Here is an 18,000-nt window from a genome sequence, read left to right as displayed (position 1 = left end):
ATTTGGACCATAGCTGCCTCTCGTCGTTCGTCAATTAAATCCAGGCTACTCTCCAGGAGGTCGTTGTTATTTTCTATACTAAAAGAACTCGTCCTTAGTGTGGGGAAACCAGACTCTAAAGGTATCACCGCCTCGGCTCCATAAGTCATAGAGAATGGAGTTTCTCCAGTGGATCTGCACGGCGTAGTTCGATACGTCCATAAAACATGTGGTAGTTCTTCTACCCATCTGCCTTTCGCATCGTCTAACCTTTTTCTTGAGCCCACTGACTATAACCTTATTAACGGCCTCGGCTTGCCTATTTCCCTGAGGATAAGCTGGAGTGGAGTATCTATTTATGATGCCCATGTCACCACAATATTTTCTAAAAGCTCTACTATCAAATTGAACACCATTGTTCGAAATAAGTGTGTGTGGTACCCCAAATCTGGTAATGATGTTCTTCCAGATAAACTTCTTGGAATAGACATCCCTAATATTTGCTAGGGGCTCAGCCTCGACCCATTTAGTGAAGTAGTCGGTCCCTACGAGCAACCACCTTTTGTTTCCCACAGCCCTCAGGAATGGCCCTACTATATCTAATCCCCATTGGGCAAAAGGCCAAGGGCTGGAAAGGGGATTGAGAACTCCTCTGGGTTGATGAATGTTAGGGGCAAACCTCTGGCACTGGTCACATTTTCTTGCATAGTCCTGAGCTTCCCTCTGCATATTGGGCCACCAATCGCCCCGAGTCAGGGCCTTATGAGCTAGGGACCTTCCCCCAACGTGGCTTCCACAAATTCCCTCATGCAGTTCTTCCAAAAGTGTCTCCGTTGATTCGGGGTGCACACATAACAAGTATGGTCCAATGAAGGATTGTTTGTACAGTTTCTTATCCTCGGACAACCAGAAACGCGATGCCTTTCGACGGATCTTATATGCTTCAGACTTGTCCTCGGGAAGGATGTCTTTTTTCAAAAAAGATATCACCGGGTCGATCCAACTAGGTCCAGGCCTTATCAGATGGATACGGGCTGCACTGACAGTGGTAAGAGTTGGCTCTAGTAGATCCTCTACAAGGATAATCCTAGGCAAACACTGAGCCGACGATGTCGCTAAGGTAGCTAAAGAATCTGCATGTGTGTTTCCATCTCTTGAAACGTGAGACAGAATAAAAGAATCAAATTTAGCTTGCAGACGTTTGACCTGGGCCAAGTATTGTTGCATTCTTGGATCCCTAGCCTCCATGGTTCCTGTGACCTGGCCGACCACTAACTGAGAATCCGAGAGCATGTGTACTCCCTTTCTGCCCATTCTATGTACCATACTCATGCCAACCAAGACTGTTTCGTACTCGGCCTCGTTATTAGTAGCCGAGAACGCCAATCTCAAAGATTTTTCGAAGGTGATTCCCTCGGGGGATATCTGGACAAGTCCAATACCAGAGCCCTTTAGGTTAGCTGCCCCATCAACGAATACTGTCCAAGTGGGAGGTTCTGTGCACGTGATCACGCCAACTGATTTGTCATCCATATGCGATTCCATCACAATCTCTTCCGACAATGGTTCCACGAATTCCGCCGCCAAGTCCGCAAGAACTTGGCCCTTCACCGAGGTGCGCGGCATGTATTTAATATCAAAAGCTCCCAAAATGGTTCCCCACTTGGCCACCTTTCAAGAGTAGTCTGCACTGCGCAACACTGACTTGAGAGGCAGTTGGGTTAGAACTACGACGGTGTGGGACTGGAAATAGTGAGGCAGCTTCCGCGTGGCATGAACTATGGCCAAAAGTGCTCTCTCCAGAAGTAGGTAGCGCACCTCGGCTTCATTTAAGGATTTACTAACGTAGTAGACCGATCTTTGTACCCCACCATCGTCCCTTATGAGTACCAAGCTAACCGCATGAACGGCCACCGCCAGCTATGCAAATAAGACTTCATCTACTTCAGGCCGGGACACTATGGGTGGTCGGGAAAGATACTCCTTAAGTTGTTGGAAGGCTACAACACACTCCTCGAACCATTGAAACCCCCTCCACTTATTCAACAGTTGGAAGAAAGGCCGACATCGGTCAGCTGACCGAGAGATGAACCTGCTAAGAGCAGCGATCATTCCAGTCAATTTCTGGACTTCCTTTGGATTCCGAGGTGGTTGTAAAGTTTGAATAGCTCTGACCTATGCCGGGTTCACCTCTATCCCTCTATGAATAACCATATAACCCAGAAACTTTCCAGAACCCACGCCAAAAGAACACTTTGAGGCGTTAAGGCGCAGCTTGTACTTCCTAAGGGCTTGAAAGGTGTCATTCAGATCTTTAACGTGCGAAGGTATTGTTTTACTCTTCACCACCATATCATCCACGTATACGTCAATGGTCTTCCCAAGTTATAATTTAAACATTCTGATCATCATCCTTTGATAGGTAGCTCCAGCGTTCTTCAATCCGAACGGCATTACTTTATAGTGATAATTACCTGTTGGAGTAATAAAAGCGGTTTTCTCTTGATCCTCCACCACCAATGGAATTTGATGATAACCCTGGAAGGCATCCAAAAAGCTCATCCGAGGATGTCCAACCGTGGCGTCCACAAGCTGATCGATGCGTGGCATCGGGAACGAATCCGTTGGGCATGCCTTATTTAAATCCGTGAAGTCCACACATACTCTCCATTTTCCAATCTTCTTTTTCACCACGACCGTATGCGCCAACCATTCTGGGTAAAAAACTTCCTTAATAGCCCCAGCCCTCTTGAGCTTGAGCACTTTCTCTTTGACAGCCTCGGAATGTTCCTAGGAGGCATGCCAAGGCGGCTGCCTTCTAGGAATAATGGCGAAGTTGACATTCAAATGATGACAAATGAACCTTGGATCTACCCCCGGAGCCTCATAGGGATCACATGCAAAAACATCAATGTTGTCCTTTAGAAACTTCAACAACTCCATCTTCTCCTGATGTGGTAAACGTATGCCCACCTAAAAGAACCTTTCAGGATCATCCGCTATCAGAAACTTTTCCAAATCTTCGCATATGGCCTCCTTTGCTACCACCACGTCTGGCGCATGCAGAGTCATTAATTGCTATAAGTCTTTCTCTACCGAGGCTGAGGACTCTGTTTTGGCCTGATGTAGCACTGCAGCCGATATGCATTGTCTGGCGATCGATTGGCTACCAAGAATCTCTTCAATGCATTCCCCCGAAAGGAACTTAACCTTAACATGCAAGGTGGAGGAGACAGCACCCAAAGCGTGCAGCCACGGCATAGCAAGAATGGCCGTGTATGGGGAATATGCGTCAACCACAATAAAGTCCACCTCAACCGTCTTCAAGCCAGACTGCACAGGCAAACGGATCTGTCCCTTCGGTATGACAGCTTTACCTTCAAAGCTTATAAGCGGCGAGTCATAAGGAGTGAGATCCTCCAGCTTCAACCCTAGTCCCTTGAATAAATCAGGATACATGATATCCGCGCCGCTGCCTTGATCAGCCATCACCCTTTTCACATAATAATTCCCTATCCTCAGAGTCACCACCAGGGCGTCGTCATGGGGTTGGATAGTCCCAACCTTGTCCTCCTCCGAAAATCCCAAAACGGGCACATTCACCCTCAACCTCTTCGGCTTGTAGCCCCCATCATCAGCCTGAGAGTGCGAAACTGTCATCACCCTGGTGGGACATGAGCCGGTCCTGCCAGGTGCGGCGAAGATGACATGATCGTTCCTATGGGCGGCCGAGATGATTTATTCTTCTGATTGTTCGAGCCGGACTGACTGCCCTGCCCGTTAGGTTGGTAGAGGTGCTGCTTCAGTTTTCCTTCGCTGACAAGCTGCTCCAAGTGGTTCCAGAGGGTCCAACAGTTCTCGGTAGTATGACCCACGTCCTGATGGTACTGACAAAAGAGATTCTAATTCCTCTTCACAGGGTCCCCCGCCATCTTAATTGGCCATCTGAAGTAGGGCTCCTTACGGACTTTCTCCAGTAGCTGGTGTACTGGTTCTCGGAATACAGTATTAACAGTCTAAGGTGCTGCCAAGCCAGACTGCCCGAAATAATCTCTTCTCGGCTTGTTGTTGTGATATCGATCCGACCTGAAATCCCTTCTCTCCTGCGGGATAACCTTCGTCTTACCCTTTCCCTGCTGTTGGTCTTCCTCTACCCTTTTGTATTCATCAATACGGTCCATGAGGCGACGTATGCTCCGTACGGGCTTTTTAGTCAAGGACTTCCTCACATCATGGTCAGTAGGAAGGCCTACTTTAAAGGTATTGATTGCCACCTCATCAAAATCACCATCTATCTCATTAAACATCTCCCAATACCGGTCGGAGTATGCTTTCAACGTCTCGCCCTCCCTCATTGCCATAGATAGCAGTGAGTCTAATGGTCAAGGAACTCTACTGCATGTAATAAACCGTGACGCGAATGCTCTAGTAAGCTCACCAAACGAACCTATAGACCCTGATTTAAGGCCGTTGAACCACCTCATAGCCACAGGTCCCAAGCTGGAAGGGAAGACTTTGCACATCAGGGTCTCATTGTGAGAATGCACAGCCATTCTCTGGTTAAAGTGACTCACATGTTCCACCGGATCAGTCCGGCCATTATAGATAGTGAAGGTGGGCTGGGTGAACCTCCTGGGGAGTCTCCCATTCTCAATCCTTCGTGAGAAGGGCAACTTGGAGAGTTGGTGCAACGCCCGGCTCATAGCATAGTTTCCCAAGCCCCTGGAGGGGAGCTCCTTGTGCTTATGACCTAGTGGGCCATCCTCCTCACAAGAGGACGTTCTGCTGGGGGGCGACCATGACCTTGAACTGTAGCTACTTCCTCGGGCTTCCCTCGAAGAAGGATTGGATGAGGATGGTGAACGCCTACATCTGATGCGGCGTAGCTTCCTCTTAAGACGATTAATCTCCTTCCGCATGGCTTTGGCACCATCTTCATGGGTGGTACTGCCTCCACCATGAGTATGACTGGTTCTAGGATACTCGGTGTGAACGCTACCCTCTCGATCCCTCCGGCGCTCCAGACACTTGAAAAGGTCCTCAGGTTGCGATCCCTGAGATTCTGCATGATGTGAGCCTAAGCCTGCCATGGTGTTCCAACTCCTTTTCACGCTAGATTTCCCACAGACAGCGCCAATTGTAAGCGCACAATTGCACCTGGACCCAAAGACAAACATGGGCTCAGGCCCAATGAGCCTTAAACAATGAAATTTGTAGAGTGTGGATTTGAAATCTAGTTTAGGGGTGTTAGAGATTGTATAGACAGGCTAAAGTATTACAGTACTTGCAAATAATAAGTAACTATGGCAAAGGGACCTCCTCGGACGTAAGCTGAGGACAATTTCTATATTACTTCTCTTTCTTCTTTTAAGGTTCCAGTCCCCCCTCTCTCTCTCTCTCCCCTTGAAGCCTTTAAATAATAGCCAGGAGGTTCCATTCTACTGTTCAGGAGTCACTTCCCCATTAATGCGGCCAAGGAGGTAGGTGTAGGGTCTTTAATGTGGAGGTAGCAGCTTTTTTCTGAGATATTTCTCACACACTGGTGCGTCTAAAAGGTACAGAGATCTCCCTTTTAACCAACAGTCTTTCTAGACCTCCACCTTGATCGTTTTGACGAATCTCCAAGTCATCACAGGTCTGTCCGAGGAGAGATTCTTCATCGGATAAATCCTCGGATCCTCAGCCTGTGAGCCAACTCGCAGTCTTAAAGGCCTTTAGTCAAGAACGAACTGGCCCTTCTTAACAGAGCCCAAAGGCCCAAATACCTGCTCAAGTCCTTTTACTCCCCACATATTTCTTAAGTCAATATATTTTTATAGATTTTATATATAAGAAACCAAATTTAATTGATATACTAATAATAATAATAATAATAATAATAATAATAGATTTACAATATGAAATTATTCCTAATATTTAGTTGATTTAGACCATTTGACAACGACTAAAACCATGAAAAGGCAAAAGCAAATTTGATACTCACGTTTAGTTACTTTTGGCAAAAATTAAAGCAAAAACCACCAATCAAAAGGAAAGAGAAAATTTAATAAACACATGGAATCAAGAATAAAAAAATAATTACAAGTTTAAATTAGTCAAAATGATTAAATATTTATGATTTTATTTAAGTAATATGTTCATATTTATATACTATATTATACGAGTTGGATCCTAAAAGCCGTTGTTGGGTAAAGTGACTTTCTTCTCTATGCTACAAGTGGCTAAACTCTCATTAAATACTAAATTAGTTTATCTTATTATTTGTTAGGACAATTTAATTTAGCTGAAATTCAATTACTTAAGTTTCAAGAAATTAAAAATTCTTTTTTCAATTAAGATGTTATTTATCTTATTAATTGTTAGGATAGTTTAATTAAGGGATTAACAAGAAGAAGAAAAAAAGGATAGCTTAATCGAGGTAGAACTCTATTATCTAAGTTTCAAGAAATTTAAAATTCTACTCCTTGCAAGTTTTTAGCTAAATTTCTATTTCAAGAAATTTAATATAATATTTATAATTATCTTAATTGTCTATCGTAATTTTTCACTTTAATATAAAATAACTTGCACACTACATACTATCTTTGCGCCAAGTGTCTCAAGAATCAAGCTATGTATGTATTATATAAATAGTTAAGTAGTATTGTGTGATTGCATTGCATGGTATAATTAAAAATTTATATGTAAATAATTCAAAACTATATTAATAAAATTGGTCACCGCCATGTGAATTTTTATTAGTTAAACATGAATTATATATTTAAATATATTTGGTTGAATTTTTTCCATGTAACACGGGAGTTAGGGAGTAGTATTTTTGAAATTTCGAACACTCAAAAACTCATGTCATGCATGGCTAAACATTATTTAATTCGATTACAATTAATTAATTGTTTGCCATAAAATATATTTGATACCCCCATGAGAAACTCGGGTGGTGATCTCCAGTGTTCCACAACGAACATTCAATGGTGAGTTAGACACCACAACATTTTCGTAAGAACCACTTTCAAATTACTGTACCAAACTTACCCTAAACCTTTTTTTTTTTAATAATATTAAACTTAAACCCCTTATTTACAAAAGCATAAACGCCTCAGATATTAACAAAGAGCTAAGAATTCTATTGCAGGATATGTCGTAGAATTTCATGATGCATGGCAATCTGCAGTGATGATTTTGTGTGAAGTAGAATGATTGTTACTATGTGCTCAAATGCTAATTCGATTAACTTGTGTTTCTTTTTTCACATCCTTTTTCTCAGCCAGAAGAAAGGACAGTACTGGATAATTTGGTTAAGAACAGTCAAAACTCAAAACTAATCAACTGGGTTGAGTATGATGTTTGAGAATCTCACATGTTGCACACCTTCATTGACATATTTTAGTGCTGCTACAAACAAGAGTCATCCCATGCCATACATATACAAAGTACATTAGCCCAAGCCTTTCGGCAAGCTGGTGCTATAAAACGATCAATATATGGTACCACATTTCCATTATAATTGACAAAAATCATCTCGTTTCTTACAAAAGAGCAATAAGTGCCCTGAATTACAAAGTGAGAACACCAAATATTGATCATTTGTAATGAAAGGACGATGCAGATAATGTCCTGTAAGTCATTTTTATAGAGGATGGCATAACGGGAAAGCGAGGTAATTCAGTTCTTGGAAAGCCAAATTACATCCTGGACGGCAGACATGGCAAGCAAGATGCAGCTGAAAAAAGTGAAGGCTATTGAGATGGCAACATGGTCACAGAAGCTATGTAAATACTTGCAAAAATTAGGTAGAGCTGTATGTCGAATCCCTGTGCGATTCAAGTTAGTGACCCCAGACGCAGCGGACCCTGCACTGATCATGGCATAGGCAAAGACCTGCAAATTAAAATAATCAGGCCCTTAAGCAGCAGTAAACATGAAATAAGGTGCATTTTGATACTGTTATGATACAACAGAACCATGAATAAAATTAATAAAAGTTTGCTTGTCACGAAACAAGCCCAAGAATTTACCTATGAAAGTTTTCTGCAGCTATATGAAGTGGGATAACTAGTATACCATTATTTAATTTTCACTAGCAAGGTAAAAGGCCCAACAAGTTTAATAATAACAGCTAGAAGATAGATACCATTATAAATGTTTACATGTATGATGTATTTAATCATATGCTCTGAAGTTTTGTCTAAGTACTGTATTTTGACAGAATATGTTCTATGTTACACTTGATTTCAAGTATGTCTATCTTGTACAAGGGTAAATACATCACACATTGAACCAATCAAATTTTGGTGTATGTAACTCCTCTCCGAGCCTCTCTCCCCCCATCTCCTTCCATTCCAAACAAAGCCTAACCATCTAATGTTTCATATTCTTAAATAGGAAATTATGACATTAAATAACAATGGTGCAGTTTTAGCTATCAGGTAACAATCACTGTTTTGTATTTCAGTAAAAATTTTAAGAATCTGTATATCAAAATTAATGATTTAATGTTACTTTTCAGCCATGCTGCTCTGTCAGAAATAGGCTTGTAAATTTCTAGATATCATAATGCATACAAATTCACCAGCCTGGCAACAAAAAACATTCATGATCCTGCCTATTACAATAACATAGGTCAAGTCCTGTGCATGATTCATATATCTTGGAAGTTGGAACAAGAAATTTATTTTAAGATCATTTACCAAAAGCAGTTAATATGCAGTTGAAAGTATCAGAGAACCAATAAAAACATCAATAAATCAAAGTATTTAATCACTGCTATAACATAAAAAACGATGATGATGGCTCTTCGTTTGAGCTTTTCTGGACCTCTTCAACCCACTTTTCTAGAATCCATGGGATATAACTATCTTTCATAAATATAGCTCTAAACCACAGGGGTTTAAACAATATATATAACAGAAAAGAGTAAATGTTTAGTATATTAGTTTTTCTACAATATTAAACATGTACAACTATAGTAAGATGAGGATAAATAAATGGTATTACCAAGAATAATTGATAAAATAGCTAATTATGCTCGTTATAGTAATGTGTCATTTTCTACACCAGGGAAATTAAAAAAAGTGCATTTTGCTCTTATTTTAACTGCTAGTTCACGAGAGACTGCTATAAAGATAATAATTTTACCTGATCCCCAGCAAAAATAAGCCATGCATGATTTCTTGAGGGAATAACTGGAGAATTCCTCAGCAGCCGAGATGCGCTAATGAGTAGTTGTAGCAAGGAGTGAGCAGCTACTGCAGCTGAAATCCCAACAAGAAACCTGCCCAGCACAGAGCCATAGTGTTGATCAACTTTTGAGCATACAAATTACACTGCTGAACTCATTATGCCTTCAAACCAATAGCAATTTAAAAGTGCACGGCTATAATTGAGACATGATTATTAGTTGAACTGTACCTAACTCAATACCCAGAGGAGAACAAGATTCAATTTATAGTTTTATACATGCCAGCCTCAAATAGTACCATTTAAAGGCTATTCATTTTAAAACCCAGCTATATAGTAAATTCCAGTACAAAATTCATTGGTTCATCTACTATATCTACCATACATCAGAACCACATAAAGATAAACCATAGAACCACTAAACTAGGAATACAAATATACTCCGTGCCACTTTTTTGTTCTACTTTATGTTCCACTAATCATAACTTACTATGTATTTATTTAACTTTCTTTATAAAATAGTCCAGGTTTAAAATGTAAAAATATAAATACATAAAAGCTGTAATTTGTGAAATACAAAAAGTGTTATAAAAGATTTGTATAGATGAGAACCAATACTTCCACACCATTAGGCACTGAAAAGAATCTATATTCTAAAGCAATAATAATTATCTCATGCATATGCCATATACATTCACGAATATATAACCCGACCCTATACTTGGTGAGACCAACACGTTATGAGAGAGATGATGTGCACGCGAGTGCACAGATTACCTTCTCCTACAACAGAGGACAAAATTTCATTTCAAAATACGGTTTCTAAAGTGTTATCATTTTGTTTAAAGGTCTACAAGAGACAAAAAGAAAAATAAAAAATGATTCACGGGTATGATTCTATTCATTCAGATGCAATGAAGCTGAAAAGAGAGAATTCCCAAAATTTGTTGTTACATAAAGAAGCGCCAAACCCAAGGGCAATTACGTCAACATGGTTTTCAACCGAATTCTCACAACCTGACAAACCAACCAAGACAAGGACCCGCTGTCTCCGGTCAAGTTTTTGACAAAAGTGAAAAAAACTAGTGAACTAGTAATTAAAACCAAAACCCAAAGACATTCTAGTAAAAGAATCTATATTTTTCTCGTAAAAAAAAATGTAGTAACATGAACATGAACCTTGTTAATGCTCCGTTTGGCTGGTAAGAAAATGAAGGAAAAGAAAATGAAATCAAATTTTTCGAGAATAGATTCTCATCATTTTGGACCCAATAAAAGAAAACACAACAAACCCAAGACCCATCCAATCACTCTGTGCATTATTCTGAAATCTGAAACAGCCCAAAAATGAAATGTTGCCTCTGCATCAAATTCAAAAACCAATCTAAAACTTTCCTTTCTTTTCTTAACTTTTGAAAAACAGAAAAAGATGAAAAGAAAACATAGCAAAATTCAAAATAAATGAATACTTGGGGACCCACCAAAAAAATACTAAAAAGAAAAAGCTCAAGTAGTCCACCACCAAGAATCCATTGTTCCCTCATTTTCCTCACGTTTCTCGGCTACCAAACAATAACAAAGAGACCAGAAGAGAAGGGCATATGGGTAAAGTAAGAGTTGAGGAATGGAGAGAGAGGCTTACTCGAAGGCGTGAGAGAAAGACCACTTGGAGTAAATAGGAAACTGGAAGCCATAGATGGAGATAGAGTTAGACTGACTAGCTGTGACCATGAAAGAGACAGCTGCGAGAGAGGTGAGCATGCACAACAGCCTCAACACAACGTGACCCACGTCCGAGCCACACTTTCTCTTACTGTTATTATTATTAGTAGTTTGATTTTGATAAAGATCATGATGATCAAGTGGCCTCGAGCTCGTGATCATCATCCCCACCAGAGGACCACTCATTGTGCCACCACTCTCCATCTCCGCCGCTCCAACCTTCGCCTCCGCCCTCTCCGCCTCCCCTGTCCTCCGCTCACTCACCATTTTCTTAACTTCGCTTTACTCTCTCTCTCTCTCTCTCTCTCTCTCTCTCTCTCTCTCTGTCTCTCTCACTCTGTGAGAGTAAAAACCTAAAATGTTTTGCTGGAGGTTTATAAGTGTTAAAATGTCAAGAAGTGTGCGAGGGTTTTTAGTTTTTACTGGTTTTAAAGAGTGAAAGTTCGGCTCCATCAAGTCACTTTTTGTCTTTTTCAGTTTTCTACGGCAGGTATTAATTTCCAACCCAATGATAATAGATGCATTATAAATTTTAATACATAAATTTTCCAACTTAGCTTGTCTCCGTAATAGAAAGAAAAATTTAGTTATAAAATTGATTATAACTAAAGTTACAATCTTATTTAATTTTTTTTTAATTATTAGAGGTAAATTTTAAAAAAAATTCACTATTAAATTACATATTTTTCTTATATACTTCATGTTTGCAAAGTTTCTAAAAATTTGAATATTAGTAACTATGTCATTAATAAATTGTTGAAATTACAAGTTTTGGTAATTTAAAATTATGCATAAAATATAAACTTATTAATCATATAATAAATAATATCTAATTGACACAAAATTGATAAGTGTATTAAGAGGGTAAAAAACATGCAATCCAAGGTCAAATTTTCAAATATATAGTAATGTTTATTTTATTAAATAAATCTACAACTAATTTTGTAACTAAATTTTGTCTTAAAACAAATATACTATAATTTAAACACTCATTTATTATTTTGTTAAAATGACATTATCACATTTATTATCGTATTAAATTAATCAATTAAGTGTTGATATTTTTTTCATTTCAAGCATAGTGATGCAACTACAAGCCTACAACAAATTTGAGTAAACAGAGGCCTTACAACCCAAAGACTTATGAAATTTATTTTTATGTTATTGTGATATTAATCATATTTAATTTCATGTTAATATAATATGTGTGTGTGTGGGGGGGGGGGGGGGTGAGATCCAAGTACAGAATAGAGCTCTATGGGCCCAGCCCAAGGAGGTGGAAGAGATCATTCCCTCATTAGTTTTGACCCAATACACAAATAAGAGAGCGAGAATAGAGGCTGACTACCCAAGGAGTTCGAAGAGCGAGCGTTCCTTGGGAGGAATTGAGCAGGTCACTTGGACCAAAAGACAAAATATCAAGGAAGGAAGTAGAGATGTGTAAGTAAAGAAAAAAGGAAATATCTAGGTAAAGTATCTATCACAATTTATAGCATATTTTACCACCTCCAACAAAACCCTAATGGGACATGCATCTAAAGGAAGATCAATGGTTGTACAAGTGGAGGGCTAGAATGCAATTCAGATATCTATATAATAAATAAATAAAAATAAAAGGGAACACCTTCAAATTGGGGGGACGAAAAAAAAACTTGAAAAAAAAATACTCTGTGTAACACTACCCTATAAATGAGATTTGAACATTATATAAACTAGCACTCCTCGAACTAACCCAAGGTAGAGTTAATATAAAAATCTACTTCTCCTTTATGACTTACTTGATATTTTTCCATTAACTTTAAAGCTAAACCATATAGGCATTCTAAGGTTGACCTTGAAAACCCATTCTTTACAAATTAATTGTATTGGGCCGTCATATATTAACTCTCCATTTAATTTGAGTTGAAACTGATTTTCGCTCACTTACAATATATATATATATATATATATATATATGACATACTTGATTATATCTATTAGGCTTTTTGTAAGTTGTATTTTGTGTCAATTTGATTGTAATTCAAGTTTAACCACTTTATATTTGTAGATACTTTTGTATTTGTGTTGGGTATGTGAGTCTAAGTTAGTGCTGCTGAAGGCACATTTTCGCACCCCGTGAAACATTCAAAAATCAATTGAGGATCATATTTGCAAGACTTTCACACCCACGAATTAGCTAAAACTAGAGAAATTATGTTATTTAGATCACATGTTATACCAACCTTTTTCCCACTATAAATACTCCCAAAAAAAGGTTCTATAGCCGCATTTTTAAAACGCGGCTATAGATCATGAAAACGTGGCTATAAGACGATTTGGCCTATAGCCGTGTTTTCTTCGGTCATGACCTAAAACTCGTGACTATAGGCCTGAGGGGTCTATGGCCACATTTTTGCAAATGCAAAATAAATCCGGCTATAGGACATACTCTAGCCGCATTTTTCAAACGTGGCTATAGGTGAAAGCTATAACCGTGTTTTAAAAACGCGGCTATAACCCTCTTGTTTTTTTTTGAATTTGGCTATAGCCACATTTTTAAAACGTGACTACAGGTTTTTTTTTTCCTTGGCTAGATGGCAAATGCCTATCTACAAAAGACAAGTAAAGAACATCCAAAAAAATTCAAATTGGACAATATCGAAGATGACCTTATCACCTTAAAGTATTCTTTTGCATTTTAGAAGTACCAATATGACAGGAAAAAAAAAAAAAACCTTTTTCAATGCAATTTCAAGTTCACCTTTTGGTCATTTTTTGGGTTTCACGGGTATTTTGGTCATTTTTTGAGTTTTAGGGGTATTTTGGTCATTTTTTGGGTTTGGGGGGTATTTTGGTAATTTTTTAAGTTTCAAGGGTATTTTGGCCATTTTTTGGGTTTTTGGGATATTTTTGTATTTTTTTGGGTTTTTGGGTATTTTGTTAATTTTTAGATTTCGGGGGTATTTTGGGTTTTTTTTTTTTTAGGTTTCGAGGGTATTTTGGTCATTTTTTAATTTTGGGGGTATTTTGGTCATTTTTAGGTTTGGGGGGTATTTTGGTTTTTTTTTTTAGGTTTCGAGGGTATTTTAATCCTTTTATAGAAATTTAGATTTTATGTTGGTAATCTATAGCCTCATTTTAAAAACGCAGCTATAAGTCCTTTAAAAAAAAATTATTTGGTTGGGCCTATGGCCACGTTTATGAACGGGACTATAAACTTAACCTACAGCCACATTTAAAAAATGCAGCTATAGGTCCTTCTTTAAAAATTATTTGGCTGGGCCTGTAGCCACGTTCAGGAACGTGGATATAGACTTAACCTATAGCCGCGTTTTAAAGACACAGCTATAGGTTGGCTATAGCCGCATTTTTGCAAATGCGACTATAGACCCGCGTGTTTTGTAGTGATATATTTCCCACAAATTCAACCCTAAGAACCCACCTAAGAGTTGAGAGAACTATACCCATTATTTTGAGAGCCAAACACCATCTATTCTCTCAAATCTCCCTCTCACCATAGTCATTTCTTTAACAGATTATTATCCCAATCACAATCATCACTAGCTTGAGTGTTGTGAGTGAATTGGTGTTTTGGGAACCATTAGAGCTTGCCAATTTAAACCATGGTGACTTGAAGATGTAACTAGTGCTTGGTTGTAGATCTGATAATTAAGATAGAGAAAGGACTCAGCAAATTGTTAGTTACAAGCAAGAGCTTAGAGAGCTCGAGTATAAGATTACAGCACTACTTGAGGATTGTGTGGGTCAATTTGCATTGGAACATACTATTCTTAGTGGATTGTTTCGATGGCTAGTTGTGGAGAGGTTTTCAGCTCAATTCTCAAGGTTGCCTCTTCGATAACACTTTCATTATTACCTTGGGTTTGCCTTTGTTTGTTACTCATTTAATTTGCTTATTATGCTTATTTATGCAATGCTTATCATCAATGTATAGTTTAATTGGCTAATTACTTACATTTGAGTCTAATTGTTAGGGTGACATAAAATTGACTCAACCATAAAATTGAAATTTGGGGTCAAAAAAATTTTCTATTTTAATTAGGCAATTTCTCGGTTTCTATTTTGATATTTACCCATGAGTTCCTAATGAAATTCCACTTTTATTCTACTTTACATCTACTAGACTACTACTACAATTAATTTGTGTTTTTTTTTCTAATAAATGTAATAACACGTTCTTTTTATAATTATTAATATGATTTATTATAATTGATACATAAAAAATAGTGTTAGTAATAAACCCAAATAAAAGCGATATTATCAAAGAAGTCAATACCGTACCGGAGGCTGTACCGGTTTGGCCACCGGTACGATATATTTCAGATACCGGTCAATACCGATGTACCGTTTTGGGTTTACCGCTATTTTATATACACACACACACACACCAAATTCTCTAGAACCATGTTTATAAACATATAATATTTTACTTATATTATAGTAAATATAAAAGTTTATCATAAAACATTACCTCAATTCAGAACAAATTATTCATAGTTTTAGACTTTAGTATCAATTAAAATGAAAAAAAAAACAATATAAAAAATAGAAAGCTTAGTTGTTCATTGCATACTAAGAAAACAAATAATACTAATAAGTTAATGTAAATAAGTTACCATTATGCCCTTACAAAAATTCAAAAATTACAAAACTAAAATAAAAAATAAAATAAAAAAGTTTTTTTCTGTACCGGCCTGTACGCCCGGTACTGGCCAATATTGCCCGAAATTGACCGGTATGGCCGGTACAGTCAGTATTTTTTCCGGTACAAAATAAAAGTGTACCGGTACCGGTGCACTGGTCGGTACGGTATGTACCGGCCGGTACCGGTATGGTATCGGTAACCTTGGATATTATTGTAACTAAAAGTTTTCACCTTAACAAGTTTTAAAAAATTTGTCCTTATTTTTGCTTCTTCTTCTTTTCTTTTTTCCAAATGATTAAAGAGTGAGTAAGGACATGAGCTTATTAGTAAATGAATTATTTTTTACTCAAATACTTATTTATGTTAAGGTGGATTTTTTTATAAACATCTATAAATAATATATGCCCTCTAATTTAAAAAAGAATAGATGGTGTATGAGTTCCGCACACTTCCACCCATCTAATTAACGTGTGTTAGTTATTAATATTAAAAAAAATTCGATTTCAAATATATATAATTTCTATATTTATATATTGAATTGAACTGAAAAAAGAAATTTTGCAACCCTCATTTAAGGGGTTGGCCGTGGTCCAATTCTTTCATAATCCGGACGTGAGATGAGATAAACACAGCACATAATAAGTATAATTTAATTTTAATACACGTGATGTGTTCAGTTCAAGTCCCATGCACAAATTTACCATTGTCGGGACTCGGATCCATACATTTAAACTTAATTACATGGACTTTTTTCTTTTTTTTTTTGAGACTCTAATTACATGGACTTACTACAATACTAACTGTTTTTTTTTTTTTAGTTTTATGAATCAGTTAGCTATATTATAACTGTTTATACTTTAAAAAAATGTTATTTTATTAATGAGGAACAAAGAATTAGTGTCCTAATTAAATAACATAGAATATTCAACTATTAAATAATAATTAATAATCCAATGCATGTTGTTTCTACCGCATATAAAATAACAATGGAAAGGCTAAAATGATGAATACATGTACCAACGGATGGAGTCTATGGAGGGCACGGATACCTAAAAAATTCTAATATCATATAAAATAGCATAATTTGTATTACAATTGTTCACATGATAAATTGTTAATAAAGAAGAAAAAGTTGTGAATTCATATAAAAAAGACAAAAAATTAATTAAAGTCTAACACATAAGATAATTGTAACAAAAATTATGGCAATTTATATAGTCGTAGTTCTATCATTTCAGTCAAAATAAAAATAAAAACAAAAACCTACTTGTGGTTACTTACTTACCTAGTTGACTACCCAAACGAGAGGAGATACGTGGAAAGAACTGGGACAGGGCCCGTGAGTTGACAGTGCAATGAAAATGGAATTGCTTTGTTTGGTTTAGTTTAGTTCCTGTACATTTATCGAGGAATTTTCCTGCTCTGCAGTCTGCAATAGTGATACCTCAACTGCCCAAATGACTTCCCCTATGTTTGGATGGAGTTACCCTCTCCTCTTCCTCCATTTTAAACGCAAAACTCCCTTGTGATATTGATTTATGTGGTACATGCAATCACATTAGCAACTTTTTTTATATATATAAACAATCATATTAGCAACTTCTTGTTTATTTTTAAAGGACGTTTAATTTAATTCTTAAAATAATATCATGCGGAGGTTACATGTTACATTCAAATTTTCAAAATTAAGTTCCATATTTTAAAGATAAACCAAAGTTTTGGGTACTTTTTCTAAAAGAGAAACACTAATATTGTCAACACCTTTGTGTAACAAAAAATGTGTTTAATCAACCTTTGCATAAGTTTAAAAAAAAAAATCATACATGTTGTATAATTTACATTTTATAAATTGTTAGGTTCCACTTCATGTCAACACTAAAATTTACTGCAAACAAAAGAAGTGTTTGTCCTTATTGTTTACATATCCGTTTCCCTTTTTATTAACTTTAAATCGTTATCTCAATTATTTTTTGCATGGACAAAACAGTTGTAGAGGCTAGTCAAGGTGAAGTTCAGTGTGAAATAGCCAATTTAATCAAAAATAATATAAAGGCTTGTCTTCTACCTTAATTTAGTGAGAATCTTATTGCCCCCACAACCTCCCGTGAATCGTTTGTTGTGTTTGGTGTCCTTTACTCCTTTGTTCTTTCAATGAAATCTTCTTATTGAAGAAAAAATAAATAAATAAATATTTAAATTAGGATAAAATATTATTTTGGTTGCTAAACTTTAACAAAAGCTTATTTTTCATCTCTAAACTTTAAAAAATTCTTTTTATATCCGGAGAAATTACATTTTACCACCCTAAACTATACACTAGATTATACTTTGCACCCTAAACTATTCGAATACACACTTTACACCTTAAACTATCACAATTATCACACTTTGCACCCCGCCATTTAGTTAATTGTTAATTTAAACAGAATTAAGACTCATGTGCAAGTCACGTGACAGCTACAATAATCAAAAGACCA

At 37.0% G+C, this 18,000-nt stretch overlaps 1 protein-coding gene across 1 annotated transcript; it reads right to left on the bottom strand.

Moving 5' to 3' along the window:
• Nucleotides 1–7,320: 7,320 nt before the first annotated feature.
• Nucleotides 7,321–11,281, bottom strand: LOC142633959 (CASP-like protein 3A1). Its single transcript, XM_075808224.1, has 3 exons — nt 10,799–11,281; nt 9,115–9,250; nt 7,321–7,857 (listed from the first exon to the last, which is right to left on the bottom strand). The coding sequence occupies exons 1-3, from the start codon at nt 11,143–11,145 to the stop codon at nt 7,642–7,644; spliced, it is 699 nt and encodes a 232-aa protein (XP_075664339.1). The 5' UTR covers nt 11,146–11,281; the 3' UTR covers nt 7,321–7,641.
• Nucleotides 11,282–18,000: the final 6,719 nt, after the last annotated feature.

This window comes from Castanea sativa, chromosome 5, assembly GCF_040712315.1.
Source record: "Castanea sativa cultivar Marrone di Chiusa Pesio chromosome 5, ASM4071231v1".
NCBI classification, from domain to species: domain Eukaryota; kingdom Viridiplantae; phylum Streptophyta; class Magnoliopsida; order Fagales; family Fagaceae; genus Castanea; species Castanea sativa.
Note: the sequence above shows the minus strand (reverse complement) of the source record. Positions and strands in the feature narration are given on the sequence as shown.

Excerpts from the sequence above, each read along its gene's own strand:
- LOC142633959 (XM_075808224.1), bottom strand. The coding sequence starts at position 11,145 with ATGGTGAGTGAGCGGAGGACAGGGGAGGCGGAGAGGGCGGAGGCGAAG. Across the intron at positions 9,251-10,798 it reads TCTTTCTCTCACGCCTTCGA|GTTTCTTGTTGGGATTTCAG; the intron begins GTAAGCCTCTCT and ends TGTGCTGGGCAG. Across the intron at positions 7,858-9,114 it reads TTATTTTTGCTGGGGATCAG|GTCTTTGCCTATGCCATGAT; the intron begins GTAAAATTATTA and ends TTTAATTTGCAG.